Source organism: Lepisma saccharinum, chromosome 26 (genome assembly GCF_977018435.1).
Source record: "Lepisma saccharinum chromosome 26, izLepSacc3.1, whole genome shotgun sequence".
NCBI lineage: Eukaryota > Metazoa > Arthropoda > Insecta > Zygentoma > Lepismatidae > Lepisma > Lepisma saccharinum.
In genome coordinates, this window is record NC_139254.1 from 5171566 (window position 1) to 5194088 (window position 22523).

Below are 22523 nucleotides of genomic sequence, written 5' to 3' on the forward strand. Positions count from 1 at the left end.
GAAGTAATCGTCTTTTGCAAATTCCGTACGAATACCACACGTGTAATTCCAATTAACAACTGCTTGCTTCCCTTGTTCACAAGACCAATGCGCGAACATGTGCTGCCACCTATCCGCCGAGGCACGAACTAGGAGGACAATCTCGATTTTCTCAAGACACAACGGGGGCTAGATCTTCGGACGCTTATTGATTTCGCGCCTCGGGAACATTAGCAGGCCGTTATGGTTCCGTCCATCGCCGTTTGGAGCGCTGTCAGTCATGATCGACGGCATGAAAAGTGAAGGATTTGATGGGAAAACCGATAGCTCGCCTCCGAAAAGCGCGTTTTTCCATTACGAGGCACTCAGAAAGGCAAAGAAACCGCAAATTATCAGGATTGGTTGAAGGTACAGTACGAAGAAAATGAGGAAACGGAATGATTTAATCGCGAAGAAGATACCCTCGTCTCGTTTTTCGGAATTTTATTTTTCTTCCTGTTTAAATCTTCTCTTAGACTGGTGCTCAAAATTAAAGGATTGACTTTGAAAAGGGTGAATGTAATTCTCAGCATCTCTAAAGTAATTCAGGAGAGGAAATGTTTCATTAAACGATGACTTCTGCTATTTCGAAAGTTAATCTTGGGTAAGTGATGATTAGATTAAAGTGCAAACAAAACCAGTACTTATCACTTCTTTACCAGAAGTGTTTAGCCTCCGAATGAATGTCCTCATGAGGGAAGACCCCCCCCCCCACCCTCTAGAGGACGTGGTCAGGGATGTAGATTAGATAGCTATGCTGATGTGTTTTGAGGGATGAATTTCAGTGTATCATGGAGAAAATTTTTGTAGGGTGGGATCAGTTCCTTGATAAATGTTGAATAGTAGAAATAATTGACCTAATAACAATAACAATTATTGTAACGATTATAAATGTAATTATACAATAATAAATATTACAATGTAATAAAAATTAATTTTATTGGAAATGTATTGTTATTTTTACATAAATGGGAAGACTTTGCTACTCGAGCCATAACTATTTTCCACTTTTTTACATTTTATACAGTTATGTACTGAAATGCACAGTTATTGTAAAGTTATTGTTATTAATTTTTAGACATCGTCAAAGAAGAAGCACTAAAATTATGGAAAACTTACTCATAAAGTTATGTTGTTTGACGTGCAACTATTTATTAAAGAATATCATTTAAAGTGAATTCAACATGTTATGAGGATACCAGATAGCCGTTTGGGTTGAAAATTATTAAGTTACAGGCCAAAATGAAAAAGCCGCATAAAGGAAATGGATTCGTTTTTTCAATGCAACAGGCACATGTTATCCAAATGTATCTCACTTTCAACTTTGCGAACTCTAATTTCAAACACTCCTCTACATTTACTTTAAACCCACGTTTCGTTCTTTCTAAACATTTTCATACTTTTATTTATCTCTGTCTGATTCTTCCTTTCTGCACTATTTTGCTAATCGTTACGATATGGATGTATAATGATTAGCTGAAATAGAGATAGTGACATCTATAGTCTACATTGACTCCTAGACTGAAACCTAGGAAGAACCATTGCTGAAATTTGTGAGTGGATCTATCAACACATATGACCACCTATTAGACAGGTGGTTTCTTGGACGTATCCAATGAGGAGCAAGGAGGAAGCTTGGACCCCTTTCCCGTTCCTTGGTAAACTATTGGTGAAATATTCTTCATTGTGTTTTTTTTTCTTTTTTTAAAAAAAAAGTAAAATACATGCCATTATCTTTTTAAATACACATGTAATTCAATATAAAGAGTTGCACTTTGAGAATGTGGTGTTTCACCCCCCCCCCTCGTAAAAAGTATAGTTTGCCTCCCACTAGAAAAAGTCTTGATACGTCCATGGCTTTTACACACACATACACAGTGTTCTGGGAAGAAAGTTTCCTGTACTATTCAAGTTGGTTTGTTGTTATTATGTTCATCATAAGAACTACTCAAAAAATTGTGGTATGTTCATAAATCGTGCTTCCAGGTAGTTTCACACACATACACAATATACATTTCTTTCGTTAAAATGAAATGTTGCTAGTTTATTTTCGCTGCGACTTATCGATTAATTTGGTTTATTTTACTTCGCCTTTCTCCCACTTTTGGCTAATCGCGAAAATGAGAATGAGAGATGATATGATGAATTTGATGAAGGGACACTCACAGAGAGCACACATGCCCAAGCTAGGATTCGAATCTTGGACTCCTGGCATCGTATGGCGCTGTGCTAACCACTCCGCCACGGAGGCTGGCTACCTAAAGAAAAAAAACGCTGTGTGTGTGTGTGTGTGTGTGTGTGTGTGTGTGTGTGTGTGTGTGTGTGTGTGTGTGTGTGTGTGTGTGTGTGGTGGGTGGGTGTGTGTGTGTGTAGATAGAATAGTGGTTAATTGCTAACTATTCTAGTTATTTTTATATGTTTACCATTCTTAGAGCTTTACCGGTAATTTCCTGTAGAGATGCTAATGGTTGAGCTTATTCCTGTTTTCTTTCATCTTGTATCTCTCTCATTCTCTCCGTCTCTTTCTACCCTCCCTCTCTCTTCCTCTCTCCTCCTATCTCCCCCTCTCTTTCTCTCCTTATCTCTCCCTCCATTTCTCCTCTATCCATATCTCCCCTCTCCTTCTTTCTTCATTTCTTCATCCCTTTCTCCTCTCTCCCTCCTTCCCCCCTATCTTTCTCATTCTTTCAATTCCTTCATCTCAACCTCTCAACCGTGTACTTTAATATGCATTCTCTGCAAGCTGAAATGAGTAGCGCTGCTAAGAATGCAAGAAACAAAAGAAGCTCGTTTCGCGCTCACAAGGTCAAATGAGAAATTTCCTTCGTCTCGTGTTCTGGAACTGAAGAGGGCGCGCAAACACGGCCTTTTGGCCCGATTTCCCTGTATTAGCGAAACCCTTTCTTCGTAAGCGGAACTCATTAAGACAGCATAAAGGATTTTTGGGGTGACGCCATGCCCGGGAAATTGTGGTGCTCTCTAAGAACATAACCGTGTTGGAAGTTTATTCTCGGGTTTGGGAAGCGGTTGCAACGCGTCTTGTAATATATGGTTTATAAGGAAATGGAACTATGGTGTGTTTTTCTTGTAATATTCTCTATACGTTTCTCTTGCTTTCTCTCGCTCGCTTTTTTCGTTTTCCTACCTTTGTCTCCTCTTTTTCCTCACTTTCTTCTCTCCCTCTATCTCTTTTTTCTTCCCAGTCAACACACTAGCGTTGCCACAACGTTGTATGAATGTTGTATTTATGATGAATGTTGTATGTAGGGGAACAACGTTGTGATAACGTTGCATCAACGTTACAAAAAACATTCCAATGAATACGCTTTAGTTTGGATGATCACCACGATGAGCGCCACAAGCATCAGATCGGAGTGTTTTGTTTAATCTGAATTTGTGCGTGCACTGACCACCAAACCTTATATTTCCTACAGCGTACACTAGATGGCAGTGCGACTCAGATGCAAAACAAACATAACTTTTAGTAACACAAATAAGGATACTTTTGATTGTAATTAGTGAAAAAATGTGTTTTATTATCCTTCGAAAGATGTGTGAATATTGAAGTTGTAAGGAAGATCAGAAAATGAAATGTGTTGAATACAAGTCAAACTCCCATGATAAATATTTTTATTCCAGACTATATAATCAGGAGCTAAGTACTGTTGATTTCCTCCTTACCTTATCTCTTTTTCCTTTTTTCTGTTCATTCTCTTCCTTCCTTATCGCTTTTCCTTTTTCTCTTCATTCTCTTTCTTCCGTATCTCTTTTTTTCATGATTCACTCCTTCCTTACCTTTCTCTCTCCACCGTTTATCTCTCGTATATCCATTTATTTCTCCCTCTCTCTTTGATTTCCTCTCTTCTCTCCAAGTTTCTCTCACTTCTTCATTTCTCTTCCTCTCTCCCTCTCTAATATTCTCGATTCTGGCTCCTTTACTTCCTTCTATTTGTCCCTAATTTTCTTGCTTCTTTCCTGTTTTCTCTCACTTCTGCATCTCTCTCTTCTTCTCATATTCGCAAATCTCCTCTTTCTGCTGCTCTTGTACCTCTCTAGGGTAATTGTGGAAATGAGGCGACGGGCAAAGAAAACGACAATCACAACGAGACACTGGCATGCAATTTGAACACGTGACACGTTACACCGACACACCGCAGTTGTAAGGTACTGCAAGTTGACATGACACCTCACAATTTTAAGGAAACTTCTCAACTCTAAACCCTTATTATAATCTGAAAATTCCTTGGAGTGAACGGATTCATATTATTCATTTCGATTTCACAACTATCTTTTTCACTTTCGTAACCCTCAGCTCTATCGAAATTGTTGATTATATATTTGATAAACATATGTTGATCGTTGAATTTTCTTGTTTTCTTCTTGAAGTGCCGTTTCCTTGACTTCCATCTGCTTTAAGGTTGTGGCATTGGCGTATTGCGATGATTGGGCTTCTGTTACCCCTGCAACTGTCGCTCGACGTTCGGTCTGTGATCATATGTATATATCGGGAAAACTATTCGGAGACACATTACAATCGGATATTTTGTGTTTCTCATGGTTCGTACTTACGAATTGTGTATTGCGGAACATAGTTGAAGGTGCCATTATGCTTTTTACACGAAAATAACATCGATTTTTCACATTACGAGTAATTCTTTTGGTTCCTTTCTTCCGTTGCGGAACATACAATATGGCGCACACAGCTGTGGATCATCGCGCGTCGTGACCATTCAGGATAGTCCCAAAAACCATTCACGATAGCCCCACGGACCATTTCCGGCAAGGTTAGGTTAGGTTAGGTAAGCATAGTTAAAAAAAAATCTCGTAAAAAAAAAAGGCACGTTTGGAAACACTGGCGAGACCGCATGACTTTCGACGCTCGCGCCATCTGCAGGTACGTAATGGAAACAACGGCATAATGTTGTCGCTTTGCACAAAATGCAAGTTTATTATATCAAAAGTGCTTATTTCTTGTTGTGCAGCATTCTACGGTGAGAAAATACCTCCACGAACTTTCAAAATGTTACAGAAACTCATTTCCTTAAGTAGTTTCTTCTGTAAAAATGAAGAAATGTGTCTCCGATATAACGAACTGTTACCAAACTATTACGTTAGAAGCTACTTCGCCATGCATATGTTCTCATGTTTCTGATTGTCTTAGACGTGTGACTAACATTATTCAACGTGAAATGTTACAATTCCTCATAAACTGTATAATATTCTAATTCTAGAACTTTATCTTTCCGTCGTATTTCAGTCATTGTTCTGTTTATTGTTGCAGGAGCTAGAAGATGTCTACAACGACCTCTGTGGCACATTTTCCGAATCAGTGCTCCAAGGAGCTGAAGTTATGTCTTCTAGGGTAAGTTTCTTGCTTTACTCTTTCTGAATGTTATGCTTGAATAGCAAAATAAAACATTATAAAGTTAAATGAGACCCTTTTGAAAGTAATCATTCTCCAGAGGAAGCCCTTTTGCAAATGGGGGCCCGGCGCTGTAACCCCCTCCATGGGCGTCGCCAGAAACTTTTGCAGCGGGGTCGGGCAAATGATAAAGTTGAATTAGTAGCAGTGATGTGCCGTAGACTATAAGTTTATGTCTACATGCATTGTCTACACGTAATCTACGCGTAGATTACATTGGGTTGTAGTTTACATAGACTACGTAGACAATCTAAAGTGCATTAACATTAATTTTCAAGGGTTTCATGAATGGAAAGTGACATTTTCAACTATATTGGTTCCTAACAAACTGAAAAGAATCCTATTTACAACAAAATTTATCTTCTCTTCTCTCATCAACTATGGAAGAAGATAAATAGTATGCAAAAAAACAACAACAGATGGCAGTCGTGAGGCAAAATTGGTCTTTTCCCAATAAAACACTAGAATATTTCCTACGTTAGGTTTTTTCCTAGGTGAGAAATTGTTCGAATTTGGAAGAAAGAGTATGAAAAGTTCTCCTCACACATCAGCAACTGATACGCAGTATAATTTTCTTTTAATTTCACGGCGCCCTTTGCTAAGTTATCACCTTTCGCCATCTTGTTTACATAGATTACGTCATCTACGTGTATAAAATAGTCTACGTGTAGAATGTAGACTATCGTTGTTTACGCGTAGATGCACATCACTGATTAGTAGATAAATAATAAGTATTATTTATTATCACGGTTATAAATATTATTATACAATAATAAACAGAAATAACTTTTATTCCAAATAATAATAATAATAATTACGAATGAATACGAGCACAAGAATTTTCCATTATTTATTTTGCATTTTATGCAGTTGGTATCTGAATTCATTTTGATATTAATCTTTTCACGTCTCGTTCAAGAGAAGGCTTTAAATCTTAGGGGGATTTTTTTTCATAAAGTTTGTCCTGTGGCCTCTCACCTACAACTGTAATTAATTGAATTTTGAAAACTGTGAAACCACTTGTTCGGATGAAATGGTAGAATATAACCTTCTTTCTGTAAATTTCACTCAATGTTTTCGATCCAATGAATTTTTAATTTGATTATTCTGTTCGAATACTAATTAAATAAACGTTATTTCTGATCTTAACACTAAGAGTAACAAACGGAAACCAGTCCAGAATGATCTAGGAAATCAAACAGTTCGTGTATGTATGTGTTGTTAAGCTGAGAGTTCATATCCCTGCCGCTAGGTGACACTCAAATCGCCCACATCACTCGGTGTTCTGTGCAATGTTTTGATCCCCAAGATCACAGGATCTTACAACGTGTTTGTGGAGTTTCATCAAAGACAGGGTATTCGTCTCACCGATTGCAACTGTCCCCAGTGTGGAGCACTTTGTAGCAATAATTAAATAAAATAACTTTTCAAAATGTCACTTAACACATGAGTATATTAATCAATATTTTACAGTCGCCATAGTAACGAATAATAAAACAAAATAACATCAACATTGAATAAAGTAGTATAACAGAATTTTCTTCGTTCTTTTCAGATTAAAAGAAAACCAAATAACAAAATATAATTGCAAAAATGTCTCTGAATTAAAGAACTGTTGCACGCTACAGCGTGATATCGCAGCCCTAAGGGAGCGAATCGTCGAAGTGATAGACCTATCGACAGGCCCATGTTGATGCAAGTATTGTAAGAACCAGACTATCGTGTAGATGCGTGCCGTGTCTCATAAGAAATGAGGTTGCCAACTCATAAGAAATCAGGTTGCCAAGTCATAAGAAATCAGGTTGCCAACTCATAAGAAATCAGGTTGCCAACCCATAGGAAATCAGGTTGCCAACCCATAGGAAATCAGGTTGCAAACCCATACGAAAACAGGTTGCCAACTCATACGAAATCAGGTTGCCAACTCATACGAAATCAGGTTGCCAACTCATAAGAAATCAGGTTGCCAACTCATACGAAATCAGGTTGCCAACTCATACGAAATCAGGTTGCCAACTCATAAGAAATCAGGTTGCCAACTCATAAGAAATCAGGTTGCCAACTCATAAGAAATCAGGTTGCCAACTCATAAGAAATCAGGTTGCCAACTCATACGAAATAAGGTTGCCAACTCATAAGAAATCTGGTTGCCAACTCATAAGATCTCATGTTGCCAACTCCAGAATCAGCATCATCATCTCACTGATATGAATAATAATATTTACAATTTCCAATCGATTTTTCTCCTGTATTTTATTCTCTAGACTTCAGGCTTCGCAGCTAGCCTGGAATATACGCTCCTGATAATAGTGTTGGTGGATGGAGTATACTCAACTATTCTGAAGACCATTTTATACAATCTAGTGTGTATATTATATAAAATATAACAAATAGTAACGGAAATAATATGTTTATTATAACTACGTATCGTACGCAAGACTTTATTCGGGAAGAAATTGGGCTGGAATTGTGAAGGTGTATAGTGCATAGCTGCTTTCAAGGGGGACGGTATGAACAATAAGATATTTCGTATTTTTAGAACTTTCCACTCTCAAATCTGGCAATCAGGGGTCATTTTAAGGGGGATTGCATTTACTCCTCCGTTTTTTCCCCGAGTTCTTCCCTGCTTTTATTTGAAAATATTGATTTTCTCAAAATTTCAGAGGGGGCTGTAACCCCCACAGACACCTCTACATATGTGCGCATATGCACAAAGCACAGTGCTTCCAAACACATATGGGCGTTCGAAAAGGGGAGGCCAGGTGTACCACCAACAAGAATGCAAGCAAATAAAAGTATGGAAATTAGTATTAATAGAAAACAAAAATATTTCAACTGTTTTGTAATTAATTTACATTTTTAACCAGTTGTTAAATAAATTAACATAATAGTAAATATGAAATAATCTAATAATTCACATGAAAATGTATACAGGGTGTTTCCGGGCTGATGATACAAACTTTCAGGGACGATGGAGAAGGGCACATGTATCAATTTGAGATAAGGAATCCTGGTTCGGAAACGACTTAATCGAAAGTTATAATCGAAAATCTGTGTGTGAAGATGTAATACTTGTATTACCTGCACAAGTTTCATAAGCTGCTACATTCACAACAGTGGTTCAAAGTGGCGTCCCCACTTGATTTCTTCTTGTCGGATCGTCTGAAAAGTCGTGTGTACGAGACACTTGTCGAGACTGAAGAGGATCTCCTGGCAATAATTCTCGCTGCCTTTGACATTGTTCGAACGACCCTTGGGTTGTTCCAACCGGTACACCAGGACTTTGTGCGACGATGTCGGGCATGCAGCGAAGCTGGGGGACACTATTTTGAACAACTGTTGTGAATGTAGCAGCTTGTGAAACTTGTGCTGGTAAAAAAAGTATTTCATCTGCATACACCGATTTTCGCTTATAACTTTCGACTAAGTCGTTTCTGGAGCAGGGTTCCTTATCTGAAATTGATACATGTGCCCTTCTCCATCATCCCTGAAAGTTTGTATACAGTCTTCAATGATTTCGGACCCTGTTGTGTATTCTGGTACAGAAGTTGTAGCAGCTTGTCTGGTGTTTTGTTAGAATTCTTGAAGCTTTATTGAGTAAAATTGAGAGATTAAACCTAAAAAAAACTTAATAAAAATAACCCATGGCTCGACAGTCCTCGAAAGGGCCTTGGCCTATCTCCCGACTATCAGTCTCCCTCCCACGATCCTACCTAGAGGTGTGAAGATCTTCAACCAGAAGTGGGGTGACTTGTGGTCAGCACGTCGAACCCTCAGCCGTTGTAGGAGATTTCCGAGTCCGGGTTACACTACTCACTCGTAGCTCCCCAATTTCCTCACGATGGTGGGCTGCCACCGGCGCTATACACAGGACGAGAGCTCAGAGACTGAATCCAGATGGACTCGAACCCATGTCGTCCCGCAGTCGGAGCCCAAAGCACAGCGCCTTACACCGCACGACCACGGAGGAGGACGCGACTAAACATAGTGGTGGACAATTTGCTTGGCAATACTTATTCACTCCACTCTGCCAATGTAATTGTTAAGAATAATAGAAACACTGCATTCTATGATGTGTATTTGTCTGGTGCTGCCAACTGGTGGCTGAGTGTAGAACTTATCAATGTTGGTGAGTAGTATGTGTCGAAAATCACGGAGTATTCTGTGTTAGCAGTCTCGACTGCATGGACGTTGAATTTTCTTCGTTTCTTTTCTGTCTGTAATATTCTTGTACGCTAAACACAATATATGCTAGTGCTTGAAATTGATACTTTGACTATTTCTTCAAATAACTTTAACAGTAATAAAGACACGACTAATTTATTCATTCAACTACCTTGTCGACACATTGGTGATCGCCTGCTTCCAATATTGTGCCTTCCCTTCCAACGTCAGCTACTTCAGCGCCTAAGATCTCAAGATGGCCCAAGGGGGGGGGGGGGGGGTATAGGGAACGCTACGTCAGCTTCTTTAGATTTGAAACCCTGATCCTTGAGGGCCCTTAGGAGCGGAGAAACCGCCACCGCGGCAAAATAAAAAATGCTCTCGCAGATGGTATTGCTGATGTGACTTTCGTGTTGCAGATTTACCACCAAATGAAGACGCAGGAAAAATATACGAGGGGTGTCCGTAAAGTAAAGCACAGTGATTGCAACCTGGGGATTCGCCAGTGGTTTTTTAAGGCCATTTTTTAAAAAAGGAATAAGCCGGTTTTGTAGTGGCTATTGTTTACTATTTTGAAGATAACTAACTGCCTTTTTAAAGTTTGTAGTGTCTTTTTAAGTGCCTTATTGTCATTTTCGGTGCCGTTTTGCCTATTTTGAGAGTTTTAAATGGCAGTTAAAGTACTGGCGCCACATCAAATTAATATAGCCGTTACTTTGCAAACAAATGAATTTAAAAAATTTTCCGCTTACAGTTATGAATGAATTCTAATATAATCGCATTTCGAGGCATAAAAATGTTTTAAATATTAGTTAAAAATATTTCAAAAGAGATAAATCATATGATATATTAGTCGAGTTTGGAATACCTAAGAAGCTTGTTAATATGATAAAAATATGCACCAGTGAAACAGAAAGTAAAATTCGTGTGGGTATTAATATGTCTGACAAATTTACAATTCATGATGGGTTAAAACAAGGAGATGCATTATCTCCATTGCTCTTTAATTTTGCCTTAGAATATGCTGTTAGGAAGGTAAAAGAAACTAACGAAGGTCTAAAATTAAACGGTGTGACTCAGTTGTTAGCATACGCAGATGATGTAGAGCCCGACCCTGTGGCCGAGTGGTTAGCACATCGCGCTGCGACGCCAAGGGTCCCGGGTTCGAATCCCGGTCGGGCTTGGTTGTTTGTGAATGTCCATTCATCAATTTCATCCTTTCATCACTCATCCCCATCTTCGCAAATTAGCCAAGAGGCACAAAACGCGAAGTAAAATAAACTAAATCAATCAATCAAGCAGATGATGTAGACTTGTTAGGGGATGATATAAATATTAAGAATAATGCTAAAATATTTTCAAAGCAGCTAAAGAGATAGGTTTGGAAGTTAGCATAGAGAAAACTAAATATATTCTTACAGGCCGAAACCAAGTGTTAGGTAATAATCAAAATCTAATTATTGATAACAACTCGTTTGAACCAGTTTCCAAATTCAAATACTTAGGAGTAATATTAACAAATGAAAATTATATTAAAGAGGAAATAAAAAGCAGGCTTAATTCAGGAAATGCTTGTTACTTTTCTCTTCATAAACTTTTGTCTTCTCGTTTAATATCTAAGAAACTAAAAGTTAAAATATACAAAACAGTAATTTTGCCTGTAGTATTATATGGATGTGAAACTTGGTCCCTTACATTGAAAGAGGAACATAAATTGATAGTATTTGAACATAAGATTCTTAGGAAGGAAAATATTTGGACCTAAAAGGGATGAGGAAACAGGTGAGTGGAGAAGGTTACATAATTTAGAACTACATAATTTGTATTCATGTCCAGATATTATTAGAATGATTAAATCAAGAAGACTTAGGTGGGCAGTTCAGCGGAAGTGCCCGCGCGAGCAACATCGCCGTGCCTCTGCTCGTGAACCGGTGAGTCATCGGGACTCTGGCGTGCTAGACGACGCGAAACGCGTAAATTTTCAAGTTACGTAAAGTTGTTGAATTGAAAGGAAAATGGAAATTCGTCGCGTAAATACGCTAAAGTTATGGTTTTCAAGTGTGAAGAAGTGCCCAACATCGCTGATGCTTCATCGTTGGATACGGGATACTCTTGCATTGACTGAAGACCAGGTATTAAGTATTGAACTGGACCAATACCGTAAGTGTGTATATATTAAGTTAGTGACGCGTCTATTAGGCGAACAGTTAATTAATAAATTTGAAGGGAAGTTAGTGTATTGTGATGAGGATGATGAACATGAAATTAGATTAGACTGGGCTGATAGGACAACTACACTAGTGCGACTACATGTTATACCAATGGAAATAACCGATAGCCATATCCGTACAGTGCTTGCGCAGTATGGTGAAATTAAGACCCCTCCGGTGGACGAGCGATATTCGGATGAGCATATTTATAAAACTCGTACAGGCATTAAGTTGGTGAGAATGGTTCTGAATAAGCCAATTCCGTCCTATGTATCAATACAGGGTATGCAATATTGGGTAACATATTATGGACAGAAACCTACCTGTAAAATATGTGAAGACACTCAACACACAGCACGGTTTTGTCCACAACGACGTGGTGCTATGGGGGAGCGAGTGATACAAGACAATATTAGAGCATGTGCTACTCCTGTAGAAATCCAGCCTAAGCAGTCATATGCAGCAAAGGTACATAGACCACCTAGCCAACGTTCAGCGCATGAGACGGAGATAAAGGCTGACACACAATTTACAGTGTTGCCAATTCCAATACAGTTGCAAGAAAAAGCTGTGAACAATGAACGCGATAAAAATCTGCAAATAGAGCCGAAAAATGCTGATGTTTCAGAACACCAACTAGACCCTACCAAGGAAACACCTCTACCTGCGTCTATCCACAGCACATCGTGGGCGGAAGAGGTGGCATCTTTAGACAACCTCCACAGTGACGTACGGGATAACGTGTTGGTGACTGACAGTCTGGAAACAACTGATCAAGCGATGCGCGAGTCTGACACTACGAGTAATCTTCAAATGGAGACTGACATGTACGAAGCAGGAGGATCCCATACACTGGAAGATCAACAAAACAAGGTTCAGCTTGGTGAAACCACAACAGGAACTAAGAACAATGCCAAAAGAAAATCAAATGTGAAGAGACTCCAGGAACAGAAGCAGTTGAAGAAGAAAAAATTACAACAAAATGTGGCACCTAACCCCCACCACAAGAAGAACGTGAAGCAGCAGGCAATAGCCCCCTCCCCAGTGCGTATAACCAGATCCCAAAGTGTGACAAATTTGGCCCCGAGTGTTGATTTTCAACCTGTGATCGGATCCAAATTCAGTGTTTCCCCTAGTGTGTCTAGTGAATGTGTGGGTGCAAGTAAAAATGAAAGTCAGAAATAGCATGTGTAAAATGAGTAAAGGTATATGTGGCTTGGTCACGTGTTTGCACGAGGTACCGTGCACATATGCAAGGTTTACGTTTCGTGGCATGGAAGGGAGTGGAAAAACAGTGTACGAATATTAGTGTCCACTGGGCAAAATGTATAATTCGAAGTGTTGGGTAACCCTAGTTCTTAAATTTCTGTTAATTGTATATATGATGACTACTCTCCGTTTAGCTACGATCAATGTTAACAAAATGCGATCTTTTACTAAACAGGAGGCGCTAGGAGATTTTTTCCTACAATCATCTTTAGATATAGCACTTCTTCAAGAATGTGGAATAACAGCATTTAACCTCCCCCCAAACATATTAGTCTATAATAATGCGACCTTTCAAGCGACAGGAACAGCTCTGTTAGTACGTAACACCGTACCGATTACAAATGTGATGTGCCATCCCAATGGTAGAATTATCTCAGCAAAAATAGCTAATGTTTGGGTATATAATTTATATGCACCTTCAGGGACACAATTTAGGAAACAGAGGGATGCGTTTTTTGCGACGGATGTCGCTACTGAAATGCAGGGTACAAGAGAACATATAATTTGCGCGGGCGATTTCAATTGTGTCCTGCATCCGCAGGACCAAAGACCTGGCTTTAATACCTCCAATACTTTGCAAAAATTAGTAAATGGGTTTAATTTTACAGATGTATGGAATGACAAATATTTTGGACAGAAAGGGTACACGTACATTCGTAATAATTGTGCTTCCCGTTTAGATCGATTTTATGTAACACCACATTTACGCCAACAAATCAAGTCACTTAGTATAACACCCACCTGTTTTTCAGACCATAGTGCCGTAATCATGGCGATAAATGTGGATATACCAATAGTACCTAGAGGGTATGGCTACTGGAAATTAAATGCTTCTATCCTTACAGATGCAAATTTCCAACGAGCCTTTCAGGACCAATGGAATGTATGGGAAGCACACCGTACCAGACAAAGTGATATAATTCGCTGGTGGGATGAAATTCTTAAACCGGGCATAAAACGGTTTTGTCTTAGTTATTGTAAGGAACGTTCTAGTGACTGGAATAATAAATATAATTTTTATTACCGTGTGCTGCGTGAACTTATACATGAAGCCACTGAAGGGAAACAAGTGCAAACAGAGGTAAAACGTGTACAAGCTGTACTGCTGAGGATGACAGCTGAAAGACGACAAGGTGTAAAAATTCGCAGCAGACTCCCCCACTTTGATAAAGAAGAGGTTGCATCGATAAGCCATGTACTGCAAGAAAGACACAATGCAAAAAGACAATTTATTAGCGAAATAAACGATAATTCTGGAATTAAAATAAAAACAGCCCCGGAAATACGTAACAGATTTTACAACTATTTTGAGAATCAATTTTCACAACCAATAACACAAAATGTAGATTTGACGTATACCTTGGAATCCTTGTCCGAGGTCCTTGACGATGAGGAAAGTGAGCAATTAAATAACGACTACACAAGCGAAGAAGTATTCCGTGCGGTTAAGTCGGGGCAGCCGTTTTCTGCACCTGGTCAGGATGGGATACCAAACAAACTCTACCAAACATTTTGGACGTTGATGGGAAAAACACTAACTGAATGGATAAATGCAGTGTTCCGAAGGTATAAAATGGGAAAATCCTCAACTACTGGGATTATAGTTTTAATACCAAAATGTGTGAAACCCATTGAAGTTGGTCAATATAGACCCATTACCCTCTTATGTACTGATTATAAAATATTCTCTCGCTGTATGCTAGGCAGACTTATGCCCTATGTAGAAAAACTAGTTGGAGATACACAATATGTTTTTGGTATGAACAAGAAAATTACAAATGTCTTACAAACGCTTCGTGAAGTGCTTACCTGTTATAGAGTCAATAGAAATAACCATGATAATGCTATATTAACAATAGATTTTGAACGAGCATTTGACTCGGTACACCATGATTACATATTTAATGTGCTTCAAAAATACGGTATACGTGGACATTTTTTGTCAGCATTTAAAAGCCTTTATAGTAACGCAACATCCAAAATACAAATAAATGGATTTATGACAAGAGAACTTCCTATTCACAAGGGAGTAAGACAAGGTGACCCATTATCGATGATAGCTTTCTGTATCTCATTGAGACCTCTTCTTTCTGCATTAGAAAAGCAAGTACAAGGCATCACCATACAATCTATAAACACAAAGGTGTTGGCCTATGCTGATGATGTTAATGTATTAATAAATACGCAGACTGATGTTGCTGCAAAGTCTAAAGTATTACAGGAATTTGGTCCCCTTTCAGGGCTCACAGTAAATCAGAAAAAAATCAACTCTTATGTATTTAAACACGGATATAACTTACCGTCAGAGCGGAGAATTTCATGTTGTTCCATCGATAAAAATACTTGGAATCATTTTCGCGCGCTCCCTTCAACGAATGATCCAGTTAAACTATGACAGAGTGATAAATGGTGTTAAAGCAGTTCTACAAATGAATAAATTTCGAATACTTAGTATACAGTCAAGAGTGACGTTTGTACAGGTGTACGCTCTCTCCAAGGTGTGGTATGTAGCAAAAATCCTCCCGTTGCGGCAACTGGATATTTTTAAGCTCAAGAGTGCTGTGAGCTGGTTTGTCTGGAACGGTCAAATCTTGCGAGTAAATCACGCAACGCTTTGTTTACCCTATGCAGAAGGGGGAATGAACCTTGTAAACGTGGAATATAAAAGCCAGGCTCTACGTATTCAAGCTGATGTAACGACACTGATTCAACACCCTAACAGCCTCACTAGTAAAGTTCTGAGACACGCCTTGGACAACATTCAATTGGAGGCCCCCATTGATGTTACAAGACTTCCAGACAGATTATGGTATTTTAAGAATACAATAGTGGATATCAGTTACGCTTTAATACAATCTCCTATCCTTCCAACGCAAGAGACATCAAAAATATATAGAAGAATGTGTTCACTATCACAAAAACAGTGTAAAATTGTAGATCGGAATCCAAGAGTCAATTGGCGGGAAGTATGGAATAATATACAGGCCCGCCACCTTACGTTAAGAGTCAGATCAGCGTGGTATATAATTGTACACCAAATATTCATTACTGGAGCTAAACTTTATGATATAAAATTAGTAAATACTCCAATATGTGCTACATGTAATGTACAAGATAATTTAGTGCATAAGCTTAGTGAATGTCAAATAATCCAAAAATCATGGTTATATATCAAAAAACTTGTGAGTACAATTTGTCGTACATCAGAACGTAACATTTCAGTAGATATTCTTTTGTATCCTTCCTTTGCATATTATCCAAGAACAAAACGCCACAGTGTACAATGGCTCTTAGGCCAATATGCCCTTTTTGTATCCATATATAGGCAACAAGATTTTCACACCCAATTTATCAATCACCTGCACCAGGAATACCAAATGATCCCTCGTTGTAAAAGAGATATGTTATATGCAAATTTCCTAAATGTAATGTTAACTTTATAATGACCTAAAATGTATAACATGCACAATAATATGTAATAGTTTCAAATAAAAAAAAAAATTGGTTAGCACATCGCGCTGCGACGCCAAGGGTCCCGGGTTCGAATCCCGGTCGGGCTTGGTTGTTTGTGAATGTCCATTCATCAATTTCATCCTTTCATCACTCATCCCCATCTTCGCAAATTAGCCAAGAGGCACAAAACGCGAAGTAAAATAAACTAAATCAATCAATCAAGCAGATGATGTAGACTTGTTAGGGGATGATATAAATATTAAGAATAATGCTAAAATATTTTCAAAGCAGCTAAAGAGATAGGTTTGGAAGTTAGCATAGAGAAAACTAAATATATTCTTACAGGCCGAAACCAAGTGTTAGGTAATAATCAAAATCTAATTATTGATAACAACTCGTTTGAACCAGTTTCCAAATTCAAATACTTAGGAGTAATATTAACAAATGAAAATTATATTAAAGAGGAAATAAAAAGCAGGCTTAATTCAGGAAATGCTTGTTACTTTTCTCTTCATAAACTTTTGTCTTCTCGTTTAATATCTAAGAAACTAAAAGTTAAAATATACAAAACAGTAATTTTGCCTGTAGTATTATATGGATGTGAAACTTGGTCCCTTACATTGAAAGAGGAACATAAATTGATAGTATTTGAACATAAGATTCTTAGGAAGGAAAATATTTGGACCTAAAAGGGATGAGGAAACAGGTGAGTGGAGAAGGTTACATAATTTAGAACTACATAATTTGTATTCATGTCCAGATATTATTAGAATGATTAAATCAAGAAGACTTAGGTGGGCAGTTCAGCGGAAGTGCCCGCGCGAGCAACATCGCCGTGCCTCTGCTCATGAACCGGTGAGTCATCGGGACTCTGGCGTGCTAGACGACGCGAAACGCGTAAATTTTCAAGTTACGTAAAGTTGTTGAATTGAAAGGAAAATGGAAATTCGTCGCGTAAATACGCTAAAGTTATGGTTTTCAAGTGTGAAGAAGTGCCCAACATCGCTGATGCTTCATCGTTGGATACGGGATACTCTTGCATTGACTGAAGACCAGGTATTAAGTATTGAACTGGACCAATACCGTAAGTGTGTATATATTAAGTTAGTGACGCGTCTATTAGGCGAACAGTTAATTAATAAATTTGAAGGGAAGTTAGTGTATTGTGATGAGGATGATGAACATGAAATTAGATTAGACTGGGCTGATAGGACAACTACACTAGTGCGACTACATGTTATACCAATGGAAATAACCGATAGCCATATCCGTACAGTGCTTGCGCAGTATGGTGAAATTAAGACCCCTCCGGTGGACGAGCGATATTCGGATGAGCATATTTATAAAACTCGTACAGGCATTAAGTTGGTGAGAATGGTTCTGAATAAGCCAATTCCGTCCTATGTATCAATACAGGGTATGCAATATTGGGTAACATATTATGGACAGAAACCTACCTGTAAAATATGTGAAGACACTCAACACACAGCACGGTTTTGTCCACAACGACGTGGTGCTATGGGGGAGCGAGTGATACAAGACAATATTAGAGCATGTGCTACTCCTGTAGAAATCCAGCCTAAGCAGTCATATGCAGCAAAGGTACATAGACCACCTAGCCAACGTTCAGCGCATGAGACGGAGATAAAGGCTGACACACAATTTACAGTGTTGCCAATTCCAATACAGTTGCAAGAAAAAGCTGTGAACAATGAACGCGATAAAAATCTGCAAATAGAGCCGAAAAATGCTGATGTTTCAGAACACCAACTAGACCCTACCAAGGAAACACCTCTACCTGCGTCTATCCACAGCACATCGTGGGCGGAAGAGGTGGCATCTTTAGACAACCTCCACAGTGACGTACGGGATAACGTGTTGGTGACTGACAGTCTGGAAACAACTGATCAAGCGATGCGCGAGTCTGACACTACGAGTAATCTTCAAATGGAGACTGACATGTACGAAGCAGGAGGATCCCATACACTGGAAGATCAACAAAACAAGGTTCAGCTTGGTGAAACCACAACAGGAACTAAGGACAATGCCAAAAGAAAATCAAATGTGAAGAGACTCCAGGAACAGAAGCAGTTGAAGAAGAAAAAATTACAACAAAATGTGGCACCTAACCCCCACCACAAGAAGTTATGGTTTTCAAGTGTGAAGAAGTGCCCAACATCGCTGATGCTTCATCGTTGGATACGGGATACTCTTGCATTGACTGAAGACCAGGTATTAAGTATTGAACTGGACCAATACCGTAAGTGTGTATATATTAAGTTAGTGACGCGTCTATTAGGCGAACAGTTAATTAATAAATTTGAAGGGAAGTTAGTGTATTGTGATGAGGATGATGAACATGAAATTAGATTAGACTGGGCTGATAGGACAACTACACTAGTGCGACTACATGTTATACCAATGGAAATAACCGATAGCCATATCCGTACAGTGCTTGCGCAGTATGGTGAAATTAAGACCCCTCCGGTGGACGAGCGATATTCGGATGAGCATATTTATAAAACTCGTACAGGCATTAAGTTGGTGAGAATGGTTCTGAATAAGCCAATTCCGTCCTATGTATCAATACAGGGTATGCAATATTGGGTAACATATTATGGACAGAAACCTACCTGTAAAATATGTGAAGACACTCAACACACAGCACGGTTTTGTCCACAACGACGTGGTGCTATGGGGGAGCGAGTGATACAAGACAATATTAGAGCATGTGCTACTCCTGTAGAAATCCAGCCTAAGCAGTCATATGCAGCAAAGGTACATAGACCACCTAGCCAACGTTCAGCGCATGAGACGGAGATAAAGGCTGACACACAATTTACAGTGTTGCCAATTCCAATACAGTTGCAAGAAAAAGCTGTGAACAATGAACGCGATAAAAATCTGCAAATAGAGCCGAAAAATGCTGATGTTTCAGAACACCAACTAGACCCTACCAAGGAAACACCTCTACCTGCGTCTATCCACAGCACATCGTGGGCGGAAGAGGTGGCATCTTTAGACAACCTCCACAGTGACGTACGGGATAACGTGTTGGTGACTGACAGTCTGGAAACAACTGATCAAGCGATGCGCGAGTCTGACACTACGAGTAATCTTCAAATGGAGACTGACATGTACGAAGCAGGAGGATCCCATACACTGGAAGATCAACAAAACAAGGTTCAGCTTGGTGAAACCACAACAGGAACTAAGGACAATGCCAAAAGAAAATCAAATGTGAAGAGACTCCAGGAACAGAAGCAGTTGAAGAAGAAAAAATTACAACAAAATGTGGCACCTAACCCCCACCACAAGAAGTTATGGTTTTCAAGTGTGAAGAAGTGCCCAACATCGCTGATGCTTCATCGTTGGATACGGGATACTCTTGCATTGACTGAAGACCAGGTATTAAGTATTGAACTGGACCAATACCGTAAGTGTGTATATATTAAGTTAGTGACGCGTCTATTAGGCGAACAGTTAATTAATAAATTTGAAGGGAAGTTAGTGTATTGTGATGAGGATGATGAACATGAAATTAGATTAGACTGGGCTGATAGGACAACTACACTAGTGCGACTACATGTTATACCAATGGAAATAACCGATAGCCATATCCGTACAGTGCTTGCGCAGTATGGTGAAATTAAGACCCCTCCGGTGGACGAGCGATATTCGGATGAGCATATTTATAAAACTCGTACAGGCATTAAGTTGGTGAGAATGGTTCTGAATAAGCCAATTCCGTCCTATGTATCAATACAGGGTATGCAATATTGGGTAACATATTATGGACAGAAACCTACCTGTAAAATATGTGAAGACACTCAACACACAGCACGGTTTTGTCCACAACGACGTGGTGCTATGGGGGAGCGAGTGATACAAGACAATATTAGAGCATGTGCTACTCCTGTAGAAATCCAGCCTAAGCAGTCATATGCAGCAAAGGTACATAGACCACCTAGCCAACGTTCAGCGCATGAGACGGAGATAAAGGCTGACACACAATTTACAGTGTTGCCAATTCCAATACAGTTGCAAGAAAAAGCTGTGAACAATGAACGCGATAAAAATCTGCAAATAGAGCCGAAAAATGCTGATGTTTCAGAACACCAACTAGACCCTACCAAGGAAACACCTCTACCTGCGTCTATCCACAGCACATCGTGGGCGGAAGAGGTGGCATCTTTAGACAACCTCCACAGTGACGTACGGGATAACGTGTTGGTGACTGACAGTCTGGAAACAACTGATCAAGCGATGCGCGAGTCTGACACTACGAGTAATCTTCAAATGGAGACTGACATGTACGAAGCAGGAGGATCCCATACACTGGAAGATCAACAAAACAAGGTTCAGCTTGGTGAAACCACAACAGGAACTAAGGACAATGCCAAAAGAAAATCAAATGTGAAGAGACTCCAGGAACAGAAGCAGTTGAAGAAGAAAAAATTACAACAAAATGTGGCACCTAACCCCCACCACAAGAAGAACGTGAAGCAGCAGGCAATAGCCCCCTCCCCAGTGCGTATAACCAGATCCCAAAGTGTGACAAATTTGGCCCCGAGTGTTGATTTTCAACCTGTGATCGGATCCAAATTCAGTGTTTCCCCTAGTGTGTCTAGTGAATGTGTGGGTGCAAGTAAAAATGAAAGTCAGAAATAGCATGTGTAAAATGAGTAAAGGTATATGTGGCTTGGTCACGTGTTTGCACGAGGTACCGTGCACATATGCAAGGTTTACGTTTCGTGGCATGGAAGGGAGTGGAAAAACAGTGTACGAATATTAGTGTCCACTGGGCAAAATGTATAATTCGAAGTGTTGGGTAACCCTAGTTCTTAAATTTCTGTTAATTGTATATATGATGACTACTCTCCGTTTAGCTACGATCAATGTTAACAAAATGCGATCTTTTACTAAACAGGAGGCGCTAGGAGATTTTTTCCTACAATCATCTTTAGATATAGCACTTCTTCAAGAATGTGGAATAACAGCATTTAACCTCCCCCCAAACATATTAGTCTATAATAATGCGACCTTTCAAGCGACAGGAACAGCTCTGTTAGTACGTAACACCGTACCGATTACAAATGTGATGTGCCATCCCAATGGTAGAATTATCTCAGCAAAAATAGCTAATGTTTGGGTATATAATTTATATGCACCTTCAGGGACACAATTTAGGAAACAGAGGGATGCGTTTTTTGCGACGGATGTCGCTACTGAAATGCAGGGTACAAGAGAACATATAATTTGCGCGGGCGATTTCAATTGTGTCCTGCATCCGCAGGACCAAAGACCTGGCTTTAATACCTCCAATACTTTGCAAAAATTAGTAAATGGGTTTAATTTTACAGATGTATGGAATGACAAATATTTTGGACAGAAAGGGTACACGTACATTCGTAATAATTGTGCTTCCCGTTTAGATCGATTTTATGTAACACCACATTTACGCCAACAAATCAAGTCACTTAGTATAACACCCACCTGTTTTTCAGACCATAGTGCCGTAATCATGGCGATAAATGTGGATATACCAATAGTACCTAGAGGGTATGGCTACTGGAAATTAAATGCTTCTATCCTTACAGATGCAAATTTCCAACGAGCCTTTCAGGACCAATGGAATGTATGGGAAGCACACCGTACCAGACAAAGTGATATAATTCGCTGGTGGGATGAAATTCTTAAACCGGGCATAAAACGGTTTTGTCTTAGTTATTGTAAGGAACGTTCTAGTGACTGGAATAATAAATATAATTTTTATTACCGTGTGCTGCGTGAACTTATACATGAAGCCACTGAAGGGAAACAAGTGCAAACAGAGGTAAAACGTGTACAAGCTGTACTGCTGAGGATGACAGCTGAAAGACGACAAGGTGTAAAAATTCGCAGCAGACTCCCCCACTTTGATAAAGAAGAGGTTGCATCGATAAGCCATGTACTGCAAGAAAGACACAATGCAAAAAGACAATTTA

At 39.2% G+C, this 22523-nt stretch overlaps 1 protein-coding gene across 7 annotated transcripts in view; it reads left to right on the forward strand.

Moving 5' to 3' along the window:
* Stacl (SH3 and cysteine-rich domain-containing protein) overlaps positions 1-22523 on the forward strand; it is a 908463-nt gene that overhangs the window by 641832 nt on the left and 244108 nt on the right. For all 7 annotated transcript variants that reach the window (XM_083112374.1, XM_083112375.1, XM_083112377.1 and 4 more), the window contains exon 5: positions 5300-5380. In XM_083112374.1, coding sequence (XP_082968500.1) covers positions 5300-5380 — 81 coding nt within the window. The remainder of the gene's footprint in view (positions 1-5299; positions 5381-22523) is intronic.